Genomic DNA, 16,140 nt, shown 5'->3' with positions numbered 1-16,140 from the left:
CCCCCTCCGGAATAGCAGCATCGCTCCTGCCACTGCTGGCTTCACCTTTGCCAGCGTCTACACTCCCCGGCATCCGCTTCTCTATTACAGCGGATGCCCAGTCTGTATTACCCCCCCCCCCTCCAGGCTCGCTCCCGTGCACTTAGCCCCTCCTCCCTCTCCCCTCAGAGCAGCAGATACATCACTTGACTTATGACCAGATAAGTCAAGGGATGTGTACAAAAAAAATGAATAAAGTAAGATAGTGGACAAACAAAGCAGTTTTTGCTGAAGCAATGTATTTAGGAAAAGTCTTACATTCACATTAACAAGCAGTATAGATAGGATCCTTGTGATGGGACAACCCCTTTAAAATAAAATTAAATGAAATAAAAGTTAAGGATAAATTGACATGGAGTTTTTTTAACCCCTTCCCAACATCCGCCGTACTAGTACGGCGCATGCCGGATCTTTAACTATGGCGGCTGCTATAGCCGCCAGGTGTCTACTGTTTTGTACAGTAGACACCCAGTGCTAATGCCCCCGGTCGGTGCCCACACTAATCTGGGGCATTAACCCCTCCGGCACCTCGGTCAAAGCTGACCAAGATGCCATTTTCCTGGTGGCGCATGGGTGCCGCCATTTTTCCTGTGATCACCGACACCCAGAATAATATCTGGTGCCGGCGTCGCATTGCTATGACATCCGGGAGCCTTGTGAAGGCTCCCCGTCCTGTCATTCTATTGCTTCTATTGCAAGCTATGTAGCCTGCAATAGAAGTGCCAGTATTTTGCAATGCATTGTAATGCATTGTATTAGTGATCAGACCCCCTGGGGGGTCTAACAAATGGAAATAAATAAATAAATAAATAAATAATATATATATATATATTTTTTTAAATATTAAAAGTTGACCTCACTCCCTTTCCCTAGAACACATATAAAAGTAGTGAAATACCGTGAAACACTTACACGCTAGGTATCCCTGTGTCTGAAATCGCCCACTCTGCAAATCTATAAAAATATTTTTCCTGTACAGTAAGCGCCGTAGCGGGAAAAAAGTCAAAAGTACAAACTTGCTTCTGATGAAAATTTGAATAAAAAGTGATCAAAGCAAAATCAATTCCCCAAAATGGTAGAACTAAGAAGTACACCCCGTCCCGCAAAAAAGGACGCCCTATACATCCCTGTACATGGAAGTATAAAAAAAGTTAAGGCTGTCAGAATACGGTGACTTTCAGGAGAAAATTTTTTTTTTAACACAGTTTTGGGTTTTTGTTAAGGGGCTAAAATGTAAATAAAACCATATAAATTTGGTATTTGGAAACACAGAATACAGGGGACAAGTCATTTTGGCTGCACAGTGAACGCTGTAAAAACAAAACCCGTAAGAAAGTCGCACAAATGCATTTTTTCTTCAAATCCACCCCATTTGAAAATTTCAAAAATTAAAATGGTCGGAGTTTTTGGGTGCAGTAGTTGCTGGGGAAGGAGAGGGGGTGTTTTGGTTATCTGTCTGCCCCTTCCCTGAGCTTGCCCCTTCCACTTGGAATTCAGTCTGGCTGAATATAGCGTATCTGCAGTGCTCCTATTAACCCCTCTCCGACAGAACAGGAGCACTGCAGATACCCTATATTCAGTAGACCGGGCACTGTCAGACACAGGGATGCCTAATGTGTATGTGTTTCACAGTCATTTTCTACTTTTATATGTATTCTAGGGAAAGGAAGGATTTAGAACTTTTATTTACTATATATTTTTTTAAAGTTTTGTTGTTTTTTTTTTTAACTATTTTATGGGAGATTCCATACGTTACTATTGCAGCAGGTCATAGATAACCCCCCTCCCCCCCCCCAAAAAAAAAAAAAAAAAATATTTTTTTTTTCTTGACTCGAGTATAAGCCGAGGGGGGCCTTTTTCAGCACAAAAACTGTGCTGAAAAATTCGGCTTGTATTCGAGTATATACGTTAAATTATATTACGGTAATTATGTTTTGGAAGAGAAATTCTTTATTTGGACAGCAGGTGGCAGCATTACATAGGACTGCAGCCTCCTGCAAATACTGGGTAAAGCGCACGGAAAGAGGAGAGTGAAGAGTGATCTGCATAGGAAAGAAAGGGGAATGTGACTGTCCTACTATTCTGTGCCAGCATGTGGCAGGCATAGGATACATGTGCACTATATATAGGGCAGTAGGCAGCACTGTGTGGTTGGCACTGATAGCGGTATGTGAAAGGCATGCACATGGCAGCACACGTATCTGGTACTATGTATCTTGCTGTGTGTCCCAGTGTCCTGCTGTGTGTCCCAGTCTGCAGTTGGCCAATTTCATGTCTGTATTTATTATGGAGCATTATGGTACACGTGTGGTAATTTCTCCATTGCTAATACACAGTACACATTGAAAGCCATGTGCAGGTCTGAGATTAAGTCATAGGTCACATCTGAAGCCCCCATAACAATTTAGTAACATTTTCTTGGGACGGAAAAATTGTAATTGTGGACTTCGGAGAGGATTTGTATAGACTATCCTCTGGAGTAGACAATGTGCGTGTCACATAATATATTATTACTTCTGGTTTCTTTTTATAGGGTTATTTCCAGTTAAAAGCTAATCCTGGCGCATGGCTTCTTCGACTCAGAAAAGGCCGTTCTGAGGACATTTATAATATATACAGGTAAATCACAGAATTCATGCCGCTGTAACATTTGCTAAACTTTCGGTCTGTGTGTGTTATTATAATGTGACGTACATTTAGTGGAGTTATATGGCGGTATTTACAGATGTCAGTGACTTGGGTACTTTTATCCTGCAGCCATGATGGAACAGATTCTATCCCTGAGGACAAAGACGTAGTGGTCGTTCTCAATGATTTCAGGAGCAAAACCATCAAAGTCAAAGTAAGTCATGTGGCGCTGTTCCCCCTGCTCTGATAAGACTGGTTCACCTGACCACCATTGTCCTGATATTGATGAGTTATCCTTAGGATAGAGTTTCATTATAAAAGTCCAGAAAATCCACCTCCTCATCTCTGATCTTAATAGGTTCAGAAGAAACCAGACAAGATGGAAGAAGATCTTCTCAGTGACGGGGTGAATGAGAATGAAGCTGGATTCTGGGACTCCATTAAATGGTATGCTTTTACATGGTTGGACTATTGTTCAACCACCCATTGACTATATATGTATTGGCATTCGGCAGCTATCTCTGCACCGATACGACCTTGCAATAGATGGTGCAACTGCAGAAGGAGGGAGATGGCTGTTCGTATACAGCTATAGGAGCCACCATTATGCCACTTCTTTTTCACCCGGCAATCATGTGATCCTCGGGGGATCAGGGACACAGAGCTGCTGGGTCCTAAAGATCTAAGATCAGCTCTGCACTGTACTGATATGAACATGGCCAAATATATATATATATATTGCTTTGATAAGCCATATATGAATCTTGCTTTGCACCTCTCACTGAATCTAATAGTATTTGGTGACTTTGTGATCTTTCTCATCAGGGGGCTGACAGGAGGACAAAAGCAGGAGGAGGTGAAACAAGATAAAGAAGATGTCCTTAATATTTTCTCCCTGGCCTCTGGGCATTTGTATGAGCGTTTCCTCAGGTGAGTTTATAGCGTCCGGCTGAGTTCACACTGGGTGTTCCCTGTCCATTTATTGTGTACATTAGCAAAGCACCCAGAGCATATATCACATCACATCACATACACTGTCTACTAGAGATGAGTGAGTACTACTCGAAACGACAGTTTCGAATAGCATGCACCCACAGGAATGAATGGACGCAGCCGACACGCAGGGGGTTAAGCGGCAGGATGCCGGCCCCGTTTGTGTGCCGGCCGGCTCCATTCATTGCTATGGGTGCGTGCTAATCGAAACTGCCGTTTCGAGTAGTACTCGCTCATCTCTACTGTCTACCAATAAGTATTTGGACACCTGTGGTAGAATAGAAAAACAACATTTATTCATATTGAATTGTTGGTAGACCCCAGCAGATGTTTCCTTACGGATGGTACTGATCGACACAATACTCTCGGATACCTGGTGAAACTCCTGGTGTATGTGAGCCATCGGTTGGGTGCGGTTTCTCTGGCCAGCACTTGTCGGTCTCTATTTCCCAGTTTCAGGGGGCTGCTGACTCGGGGCACATTCCAACAATCACCGTTCACCTTCCACTTCATAATCACATAGGCCACTGTTGATTTTGGGTAATTCAGTTCGCTTGCTATGTCCCTTAAGGATCGACCATTTCTGTGGTACCCCACAATCACCCCTTTCTTGAAATCAGACAACTCTGCACTTCATGGCATTTTGCATGTGACTAATGCCAATGCTGTTTCCTATTTAACAGCGGAAGGTGCGACGTACATCACGACCGCAGATAACTTTATTTGCTCGGGTGTCCAAATACCGTATTTTTCGGACTATAAGACGCACTTTTTTTCCCCCAAATTTCGGAGGAAAATGAGGGTGCGTCTTATAGTCTGAATGTGGGTTTGCAGCATGGCCGCGCTACTGCCACCGCTGGTTTTCTTCAGCGGCAGTAGCGCGGCAATCTGCAGGCCCCGGCAGCTAAGACAGTCCCCGGCATCTGCTGTAATAGACCGGCGGATGCCGGGGAGTGTCTTAGCTGCCGGGGCCTGCAGATTGCCGCGCTACTGCCACCGCTGGTTTTCTTCAGCGGCAGGAGTGTGACAATACTGCAGGCCCCGGCAGCTAAGACACTCCCCGGCATCCGCCGGCCTATTACAGCAGATGCCGGGGACTGTCTTAGCTGCCGGGGCCTGCGGATTGCCGCGCTACTGCCGCTGAAGAAAACCAGCGGTGGCAGTAGTACGGCCATGCTGCAAACCCACTGCTCCTCCTCCGCAGGTCCCGACAGTCAGTTAGCCCCCCCCCCCCCCCCCCCCGGCCTCATACCTTTAGTGATGCAGGCCGGCTCCTGCACGGCGAGGCCGCAGGAGCCGACCTGTTCCGATGACAGCCGGGAGCTAATGAAGGCTCCCAGGCTTGTCATAGATATATATTACTATCGCGGCTGGTCTATGACCCTCCGCGATAGTAATGTATAGAATCTCCCATAGACGGCAATACACTTGTATTGCCGTCTATGGGACTTGCAATCAAATGATTGCAGGTTCAAGCCCCCTAGGCGGGGGATATTAAAATAGTAAAAAAAAAAAAAAAAAAAAACCACTTAAAAAAAATATAATAAAAAATAAAATAAATAAAAGTTCACCTCCTTTCCCTAGAATACATATAAAAGTATAACATTACTGTGAAACATATACATTAGGTATCCCTGTGTCTGAAAATGCCCGGTCTACACCTGGCCCCACAAAAAAAAACGCCCTATACATCCCCGTACAGCTGCAGGGTCACCTGTCAATGTGGCCTTGCAGCTGTTCCAAAACTACAACTCCCATATATTAAATATTTTACCATTTTTTGCCTGAAAATTTTTTTTCCCTATTTTTCTCCTCTAAAACCTGGGTGCGTCTTATAGTCCGAAAAATACGGCACATTTTGTTAGACATAGGTATACGCATAAGATCCTATTCATCTGACAAAGGCCAAAGGTGTGCCTGGAAAAAGACAGTGTAACCTCTGTGAGTGGAAACATCCCTCTGATCCCCAGGAAAGTCTTATATCACCCAGCTTAATGCAAATAACTTTTAAAGGGGATTTGCCAATGAGACAGGGTGCAGATGAGAAAGAGATAATAGCAAATATATTTCCCTGTATATTTCTTTTTCCATTACAGAATAATGATGTTATCTGTACTAAAGAACACAAAGACACCCGTGAAGTTTTGGTTTTTGAAGAACTATCTGTCCCCCACTTTTAAGGTCTGTATTTTGTTGGTTGGAGGGGCTTAGTTCAAAGAACAAATGTCTGAATCTGTAACACAAAAATCAATTCTATTAATTCAAGATATCGCACCCCCATTATCAATTAGAAAACACACTTGCCGTTTAACCCCTTATATGCTGCGGTTAATGCTGACCTCAGCGCCTGAGTCATTTTTACAGAAAAAAGTCCAGCATAATTTTTGTGAGAGTTTTTAAAGTGAATGTAAGGGGGTTAATAATACTGAATTTGGCAAAGGGGTTAACGGGGTATTAATGGACATGCCATAAATGTGTTATAGATGTAGGTTCTAGCTCTAAGACCCACATGTATGTCAAATATGGAGGCAGGGGACCACTTCTGTCTTGCAGCCTGTATAAATAGAGCGATGGCTGTGAATGTGCAGCTCTCACATAAAAATGAATGGAAAAGGCCATGCATGCTCAGCCTCATCTTTATTCACAGCGTCCTCAACCTCCATGGGTCTTAGACGTGCGACCTACACATCTATGAGACATTTATGGCATAGCTAAGTTTCCAAAATGGGAATATCCCTTTAAGACATAAGTTGCAGGCCTGTCCTACAGTAGTGCGCACATCTTCCAGGATGTCTCTGATCTGAGACATGCCACACCGGTTTAGCAGTAAGTAGGGCATTTTTATGATTACATAACTATTTTGCCATCTCATTAGGAGTAAATGATGATTTTTTTTGCTACTTACAATCCCTTTTCCACTTACGTTCCCACTGCCTGCTTTTTCCTGTTATCACTGGTCAATTACTCTGAATAGACAATAAGCCGTGCAATTTCTGGCTTTATTTTAAGACCGGCCACATGAGACACCCCAGTTTTGGACGCCGCAGGGGAAATTCTGTTCCATAACCGGTTCTAAGTTTGCATTAATTGGGGCGTCCAGCGCGTTCTTATGTGTCACAAATATTCGCGCTGCTTTCTACTCCCATGTGCCGCAAGGCGTAATTATTCCTTGCAGGTTATGTACGCAGCCCCCCCCGCTGGGGCACTTATTGTATTGTAATGATGGGATTTCTGTGAACAATTTTCCGCTAATCCACCATATGTTTAACTCTTACAGAACTTTATCCCTTACATGGCCAAGCAGTACAACTTCCAGTATGAATTGGTTCAGTACAAGTGGCCTCGATGGCTGCACCAGCAGACCGAGAAACAGAGGATAATCTGGGGGTACAAAATCCTCTTTCTGGATGTACTTTTCCCACTTGCTGTGGATAAAATCCTCTTTGTCGATGCTGATCAGGTATGTCATATTCACAGGATATAAAGCTTTTAGAGATGAGCGAGTACTGTTCGGATCAGCCGATCCGAACAGCACGCACGCATTGAAATGAATGGATGTAGCCGGCACGCGGGGGGTTAAGAGGCCGGCTGGCGTCAAAGCGGAAGTACCAGGTGCATCCATTCATTTCAATGCGTGCGTGTTGTTCGGATCGGCTGATCCGAACAGTACTCGCTCATCTCTAAAAGCTATACATAAATGAATTGTTTATTCAGAGTGCCACTTAGCGCACTAGTGTAAGACCAATGAGACTTGCCTTGGAAGGTGGCTATACAGATCAGAAAGCTGACATCCAAATCCCACATCTATTCCTCCCATAGATGGACACAGTCTGTTCAGTCAACTATATAGGTGTTCTCAGTGAAAAGAGGGGCAAAGGTCCCTACCAGAGAGCTGTGACATGAGAACAGATTAGGCATATTGAAATCCAACAGGCCCAGTCCTTTCTTAGACAACATAGGTACTTGAAGAGTTTATATGGTCATTTCAAACAGAATATCCTACAAAAAAAACACCTACAGTATCTATAAGCTAGGCGATGAATGTGTGATAGCCACCATACATAGACAGTGCTGAGTTCTCTCCATTTTAGATTGTACGCACTGACCTAAAAGAATTAAGAGACTTCAACTTGGACGGCGCTCCGTATGGATACACACCGTTCTGTGATAGCCGGAAGGAGATGGATGGATATCGTTTCTGGAGGTCAGGCTACTGGGCCAGTCACTTGGCTGGACGGAAGTATCACATTAGGTAATACATTGTTTTTCATTTTTCTGCCTGGGTGGCTGATATAGTACATGCAGCGCCGTTTACCATGCTGTACCCTATTTCTTCTTAGTGCTTTGTATGTAGTGGACTTAAAAAAATTCAGGAAGATCGCTGCAGGAGATCGGCTAAGAGGACAGTATCAGGGGCTGAGCCAGGACCCCAACAGTCTTTCCAATCTTGACCAGGTTTGTGCAGTAGTCTGGTATTCACACTACACATTTTAGTTTCTACTGATAGACCGTTCTTTAGAATGGGTTAGTAATATCTGGCTGGAGGGGGTCCGACCCCTGGGACCCCAACAGACCAACTGTTTGAAGACACTGTAGTAGCGGGTGAACACTGCGACCTCTTCACTGTACACTGCGTAGGGGCCGTATTTGTTATTGCATCTGGAGTGGGACTGAGCTGCTAACAGGCCACATGATGAGTGAACGTGATGTCGCTGGTCTGGAGAGTAGAAGTGGCACTCATCTAATAACCATTGGGGAGTCGAGCAGCTGTTCTGTTTGGGACCCAGTGTCAGACCCCACCAATCAGATATTGATGAGCTATTCTAAGGATACGTCATCAATGTTTAACTTACAACAAGGACAGATTATACCTTTATATTATTTCTTACGCTGAGTTCACACCAGCGCCCAATCGCCTTTTCCAGGTTTCCTGGCAGACTGTATCTGATTCCAGGAAACCAGGCAGACCGTGTCTGGCTGTGAGCGTTTTGTGCTCTCCGCAGCTAAACCGTTTTTTTTTTAACCAGACACAAAGTCCTGCATGTCCAACTTTGTGTCCGGTTAAAAAAAAAAAAAAAGCAGTTTCGCCACGGAGAGCACAAAACGCTCACCGGCGCTCATGGCCGGACAGTTTCCAAACCCATTTAAATGAACGGGCTTGAAAACTGAGTGCAGGTTTCGTCTCCTGTCCAGAAATCTGCAAAACGGAGACCGGGGCGCAGATGTGAACCCGGCCTTAGTTAAAATGTTCATATAGAGATAAGATTGTGGGTACATGTTCCTGTATTAAATGATAAGGGAATGTATGTAGTGAATGTTCTCCTACCATGTTCACTGTCTCTGCTTACCATTGGTGAGTGGGAATATTTTTTTTTTGCATCAATAGGTCACATGGACTTAAAACTTCTCACAGCTGAGAGTTTGTTGCAGTTATATCCATCGTAGGCAATGCTCTGTGAGCTCAACAGGTTGGATTACAGGCACTTACATTCTGTCTACAACAATGCATTATAGCAGACGCTCAAACATTTTGCTCGCCTGTATATAATTGGAGCGAACCCTATGTTTGTGGGTTTTTAGCTTCTGGACATTGGTGTTATTGGAAGCAAACATGGCCCTTAACAGGGTGGTCCTATCAGGGCTTCCTTAGCTCAGCACCCTTGGCCAAGCCTTTAAGAAGCAGTGATGCTTGCATATATACGTATTACAGTACAGCAAAGTGTATGAGACTGTAACAGGTCTCCTCCTCACGATGCAGAAAGATCAAATAATCCACAATAGATTTTGATCTGTTTTGCGGATTTTAAATGATGTCAATTTATGCAGCAGATTTTCACCCTTTCCTATGCACAGGGTTAATCTGCTGCAAATCCGCAGTAACCACGCAACAAATACTGCTCAGTTTGGTTTGGGTTTTGCAGACAATCCTCAGTGTACATGACCCATGTAGACACACCCTGTTCCTTTTTCCACCATTTTTCCTTGTATGTTGACCGTTTGGTTTTTGGACAAGCATCTTTGAAGTATGTACTATCGGTCTGTGTTGGATATCTCCTTGAAGCTTTGGGCAGGTCACATTTTTGTACTTTTTGTAATTGTTCTCTTTTTCTCTTTCTACAGGACTTACCGAATAATATGATTCACCAAGTGCCTATTAAATCTCTGCCACAGGAGTGGCTTTGGTGTGAGACGTGGTGTGATGATGTATCCAAGAAAAAAGCCAAAACTATAGATTTGGTGAGTGTTTTTTTTTTTCACCGGGGGTGTACAGGACTGGAAGAACATGGCTGATTTCTTCAAGAAATATAGTTCCACATTTGCCTGCAGGTTGTGTGGTTTTGCAGCACATGCACATTCACTTTAGTGGAGCTGAGGGTCTGCAATATCAGACCTAACCAAGCCCCATAAGTTATTTAATTCCTTATATGCTTTGATTTATAGTGCAATAACCCAATGACCAAGGAACCAAAGTTAGAAGCTGCTGTGCGCATTGTCCCAGAATGGCAAGACTATGACCAGGAAATCAAGAGGTTGTACAATCGTTTTCTGGAGGAGAGTTCTGGAACTATAGCCGATCAACCTGAAGTCAAAAGGCAGCCAAGTACACAAGGTAAGTAGCCAAACTCATGTTAACATCAGTAGAGCCCTGTGAAGGATATCGCCTTACCAAGCCGCTTGGCACACCTGCGATCACCTTTCTTACTTTCCACTCACGTCCTGTGAGTGTGCCTGGATTTATAGGATAATTCGAAACAAGCTTTCTAAATTTTATATATTTATTAACCCGATTGGTTCGGTACTAGCCACTAACATATACAGAAATATACATTAATGGATCATCAAGCAAATACAGATAAAAGCACAATACAATACATAAAGTGGGAATAAAAGATAGAAAACAGGAACGCTAAAGCCTAACTCTTAGCTCTCAGGGCCCATGCTTAAGTCAGTACTGGAGCCAGGGTCAGAACTCTAAGGGCATGTGTCTTACATGCTGGCCAGAAGCAAAGAGACCTTTGTCCTTCATTGAGGACCATTTAACTCTTCCAGTCACCTCCCTGAGTGATACCACGATGAGGGGAGGTCCCACCCTCCATCTTGAAACCAAACGACTTATAACAATCATAATTCCTTGCGAGATAACCGTAGTGTCAGACAAGTGGTATGATGGGGTTCTTGGAGAGATCCCCATCGTGTAGACACCAAGGATGACACCCCAATCCCCTCTGTGTAAGGAGTTTAGTGTCTGGACCTTTTCCCTGCTCCCAACACTACCAAATTTGGACTTGGAGCGTTCCGCTCCGCCTTGCGCACCCATGGAATTTAACGGTGTAACTGTAGCAAGTTCTCCTAAGCAAAGATTATTAGAAAACCATATTCCCTTTGAATACTTTGTATACTTGTATACTCAGAGGTTTTTCAATACACAACTCCAGGAGGTCCATTCCTGCCCAACAGGGTTAATATGTACAAGATGTAACACACAAAAGAAAAATACAGGACTGGAAATACATAACTGATGGTCTCTTCATCACAAGCCACATGGTCATAATGGAGTTGTGCTGCTCCTAAGAGCTCTAAAACTTTTGACATTGTATTTCCTCTGTTTAACGTATGTGCCTCGAATCTCCTAGCACATATGGTAAATGGATGCCTGACATTGGCATCCATCATCCATAGGGATCCATGTAAAAAAAAAATAAAAAAATATCCAGCAGTATATTTTTTTGGATGCAGGTTGTTGCACTAACAAATGGTATGAGAACACTGTTTTAGCCTCAGTATAATGAGACTCTAAGGGTCAATTTCACTGCCATGTCTTAAAGCTTTCTTGGTGCATATGTTAAAGGGGTTGTCCAGGAATTATAGCAAACTCAGGGGTGGCTGGGGAGGGTGTACAGCATAAAAAAGTCATACTCACTTATCACTCCAGTGTATAGTCCCCTTTCCCTCTGGAAGCAGAGAGGCTTAATGGACCACTGAGACCCACTTCAGCAGATACTGGAGAGGGGCTGGTGATTTCACTCAAATACTTCATTGGTTCCTTACCAGCGACCGCTGAAGCCACTGATTGGTCTTAGTAATCATGTGAGCCTCTCTGCTTCCAGGACAACCCCTTTAAATGTGCCTGGGGAGGGGGGGGGGGGCAGCATGAAAATACAGATTTCCTTAAAAAAAATTGGATTGATGAAAATATCTTAGATGGGTTTAGAAATCTGCAGAGGTAAAATTTTACCAAATTTGCCAAAGGGAACCTATGGTGCCCAGGACCTGTACCCTGTATTCAGATAATGGAAAGCCATGTAATACAAGTACAGGGTGAATATGCTGGAAAGAGATGCCACTTTTTAACCTGAGCAGGGGTCGCCCTCTCTATGATGTCCGTATTCCCTTACCATGCATAACCATAGAACTAAATACAGGAGAAAATCCTCCTACAGAGGATGAGCTGCAAAACCCAAAACTGTGGATGGCATTAAAGGGGATATCCATTTTTCTGATATTTAAGGCCTATCCTCAGAATAGTCTATCAATGGTAGATCTGTGGGGATCAGACAGCCAGGACCCCAGTAGATCAGTGGGAAAGTGGGGCATCTAGTAGTGGTACAGCTGTACTGTCCCATAAGCTTCAGTGAGACACCACTGCAGTCCCTAAACCCATTGTTGGACATTGTACAGCAAATAAGCAGAGTGACCCCAGTGTGCAAACATTACCAGGAACCATGTTGTCCCGAAACAGCTGATTTGCGGGATTCCTGGCTTTTGCATTCGCAAAGATCTGAAATGGATGGTCTGTCAATATGAAAAAGCTGACTAACCCCTTTATGAACACAGGAGATCCTCTGTAGTTCAGTTATTTCATATTTCGCATGTTATATTCATCTAATTTTTTTGTTTTTGCAGATCACAAACCACACGACGATTTATGATCCACAGACAACTTCAGAAAACTGGACTCAAATTTTTTTTTTCTATTTTTTTAAACTGAATTTGAGATTATTGGGAATTTTACGTTCATTGATTTTACAGAATGTCTACAAAACTGCTGAAATGTTTGCTAGGTTGTGGTATTGGGGTATTTATATTTTGGGTTAAGAATTTTTTTTGCGTAGGGAAAACCGCCATTTTTCTTTTACCGTTTTTGGAGGATGCTGTAAGAAACTGAAACAAAAACAACCACAAAGACGTGGAAATGGACAGGTTTCAGTTGTCCCTTCCCCCCCCAAACCCTCTAAGAGATTAAACCACTAAAACCTGTTAATATGTGTTTCCATGAATTCCATTATCTCCTTACCTGCAGGGAAATGACAATATCTCACATTTGTCTGTCTGTATCCAGACGTGACGGAGGGGATCAGACGTGAATGGTAATGGCCTAGTTCTGCTTTGTAACTAGAATTGGGGAAACTTTGCAAAAACAGTCTTATTTAAAAAATATAATTTTGTGTTTGCAGCTCCTGTGCAGACCAATGTATCTCCATGGTAACAGACTACAGTGAAGTCTCGTCCTACAGTTGTATTGTCATCTGTCTCCTACTTCTTTCTAATTTACCATATGTCAGATAGGAAGAATTCGAATACTGAAGATACTAAGGTTGCTCAATAAGACTACATGGTTTGCTTGAGGTCCATAACCACAGACACACATAGATCTTCCTAGGAGCTGTAGACCTTAAACGGTAAATTTGTTGTGCGAGGTGATACGACTTTTTAGATATTTTAGATAGATGTGTCTCAAGGGTAGCATTACAGGTGATTTGCCAATTAAAGGGATTCTATCAGTCAGAAAACTGATTTTGAGCTGAGCACATGCCTGTATAACCTTTAAAAAGGCTATTTAGGTGCTGCCTCCAGTTCTTCCAAAGACCCCGCCCCCGTTTTTAGTAATAATGGGTATATACTATATGCTAATGCGGCTCACCGAGCACCCTGGGTGTTCCTCAGGGCCAGTGAGCACCCCCACATCACATCTCTGTAACGCCCCTCCTTTGCTTGTACTCCAAAAGACGTACCACCTATATCTTCTGTTGTTTCGCTCCTGGCGGTTGAAATCCTGTGCATGCGCAGTAACGCTCCGTTCTGAGAAGTAATGCACATGTCCGAGTGCCATTTTGTTGTAGACCGTACAGTTCTCTACAACAAATTGGCTCTTGGGGATGCACGATAGCGCTCGGAATGGAGCATTACTGCGCATGCACGGGATTTCAACCACTAGGAGCGAAATAACAGAAGATATAGGTATAGCAAGTGTGGAAGAGGTCTTTTGGCGTACAAGCAACGGAGGGGCGTTACAGAGGTATGAGGCGTGGGGTGCTTGCTGGCCTTGGGGAGCGCCCAGGGTGCTCGGTGAGACTCATTAGTATATAGTATTTACCCACTTTTACTAAAAACGGGGGGGGGGGGGGGGGGGGGGGTGTCTTTGAAAGAACTGGAGTCAGCACCTGAATAGCCTTTTTAGGCATATGCTTAGCTCAGAATCAGTTTTCTGAATGATAGAATCCCTTTAAGCAAATCTCAGGAAGTGATGGCCCTTTTATTCTCAGGATAGATGGGAGTGGAACTCCCTCCAAAAGTAAAGTAATGGCTTTCCTAGCAATATGCCATTGGTTTATGAGAGGAGAATTCCCCTTTCAAAGATCTCAAAGAAACTGTAACGCAAAAGTGGTCAGGACCTGGAGCTGCTTTGTTCACTTTGGTGGCTGATCTGCAAGGGAAAGTCACTCTGAGGGATGGTATCAGAAGCTTTCTGTGGACTCATAGGTTACAAATATGGTGAGGACCTTTCACCATCTCCAACAACTACAGCTCTTGGCATCTGCTAATAGCTGCCCTTCACTGATTCTAGCACAGTTGGAATTTTTTCTCTAGCCCCCACCGTTCCTGAGCAATCATTGCACATAAATTAGAAATACAGTCACATGACCTGGGTCTGATATCTCAGCTCAGTATCCGCACTACTAGACACAGTGCGCGGACTGCAGCGTGATTGTTTTTTGGAGGAGAAAGCAAACCTTTATTCTGATTCCAGACATCCCCTTTAATATTGCATTAGCTCAGGATGAACATTGCAGATTCCTCCATCAACATTTATCATTGTTGTCTGTGCCACCATTCACTGTATTGTACCTACTGCCAGTATTCAGGAGAGAGGGATCAGGGATGGGGGTTGGGTGCAGTGATTATGTCACCTCTAGTTAAAGGGATTGCTTATAGTGTTCTGTAACTTGTCTTTACGTACTATAACCCCCAACCGGGAGTTGGCGGGGAATACTGGGAGTTGTAGATGTTTGGAGCTTTTCCATTGTGTGAGTTTTAAGTTCCCTTTCTTGGCCCGCTAGGTCTTTAGTACAGCTTATTTGTCTCTTAAGGAATCCAGAATAGAGAGTTTTTAATGCTTTTCCAGTCTTGAGGACAGAATGACTATGTAATCTTCAAGTTTAAAGGGATTTTCCGAGACTAAGGTATCAATAACCAGTTCATTAGAGGTCTGACACCGGACACCCCCACCGATCAGCTGTTTGAACAGACTGACAAGCACTGCGGCCTCTTCACTACTTACCAAGCACAGCGCCGTACATTGTATAGTGGCTGTGCTTGGTATTGCAGCTCAGATCCTTTCACGTGAATGGGGCTGAGGTACATCCAAGTGACCAATGTCGTGTCATCACGTGAGCTGCGCTGCTGCCACTTGATCTAATATTGATGTCCTCACATATGTCATCAATATTTTACACCCAAGATACCCCTTTAACAATGAACAAGCCAAAGTAAATTTTTGCTCTTAGCCTAGTCTGGATTGGTGGTTGTACTCATTTAAAAGAACATTATCCCAACCAGCCAATTTATACGGATGGCCGACCATCATATATGGATGAAGTTTGTTCAGCAGATGTCAGCAAGAGGGTCTGACATGTTGAATTTGGACATGACCCATCATTTGTTTTTGGGGTGAGTGGGCAGTGGGTTATTCAGCTTATCCCATTGAAAGCATGTGCATGCTCAGGTGAACTGAGAGTGCATGTGTACAGGGAGTGTATTAGGAATAGCTGTCCGCTGAACAAGAATTGAAGTGTATCCTGATAATCATCCTTTTAGTTTCTAGGGATGATATTGATCGTTGTGGGTTACAACCGAAGTTACATTGATGGTGCATTATATAATCGCTCATGAACGTGCAGGTCATATCATTGGCCTTAGCGGGTCCATTTCTAAGGGTAAAGCTCTTCTCAATGTCAGGTTGCTGCTGGGCAGGATTACCGGTATATTGTATTGGTAAAACTCCATCTCCTTATCTGTGGATATTAGTTTGGCCTAAATTATGGAGACATGTGTTATTGACTATCTGAGGCAATGCTGTAAAGTCCAGTGTGATTGTGTTACTCTGTATGTGCTATTCAGTAGTGATTATGTAATCCAGTCATGGGGCGGTATTTCGGAAGCTGTATATACTGCCTTTATATCACCTACCTGCTACTCGCA

The 16,140-nt window shown here is 43.6% G+C and overlaps 1 protein-coding gene across 2 annotated transcripts in view; it reads left to right on the top strand.

The window, feature by feature from the left end:
* Positions 1-13,912, top strand: part of UGGT1 (UDP-glucose glycoprotein glucosyltransferase 1) — a 56,951-nt gene extending 43,039 nt beyond the window's left edge. For both annotated transcript variants that reach the window (XM_075269064.1, XM_075269063.1), the window contains 11 exons: positions 2,573-2,658; positions 2,797-2,881; positions 3,026-3,114; positions 3,493-3,597; positions 5,757-5,841; positions 6,938-7,120; positions 7,752-7,912; positions 8,001-8,115; positions 9,781-9,897; positions 10,102-10,270; positions 12,565-13,912. In XM_075269064.1, coding sequence (XP_075125165.1) covers positions 2,573-2,658; positions 2,797-2,881; positions 3,026-3,114; positions 3,493-3,597; positions 5,757-5,841; positions 6,938-7,120; positions 7,752-7,912; positions 8,001-8,115; positions 9,781-9,897; positions 10,102-10,270; positions 12,565-12,590 — 1,221 coding nt within the window. In that variant the 3' untranslated portion in view covers positions 12,591-13,912. The remainder of the gene's footprint in view (positions 1-2,572; positions 2,659-2,796; positions 2,882-3,025; positions 3,115-3,492; positions 3,598-5,756; positions 5,842-6,937; positions 7,121-7,751; positions 7,913-8,000; positions 8,116-9,780; positions 9,898-10,101; positions 10,271-12,564) is intronic.
* Positions 13,913-16,140: the final 2,228 nt, after the last annotated feature.

Source organism: Leptodactylus fuscus, chromosome 3 (genome assembly GCF_031893055.1).
Source record: "Leptodactylus fuscus isolate aLepFus1 chromosome 3, aLepFus1.hap2, whole genome shotgun sequence".
In the NCBI taxonomy this organism is placed as follows: Eukaryota; Metazoa; Chordata; class Amphibia; order Anura; family Leptodactylidae; genus Leptodactylus; species Leptodactylus fuscus.
This window is presented reverse-complemented; position numbering and strand designations above follow the sequence as displayed.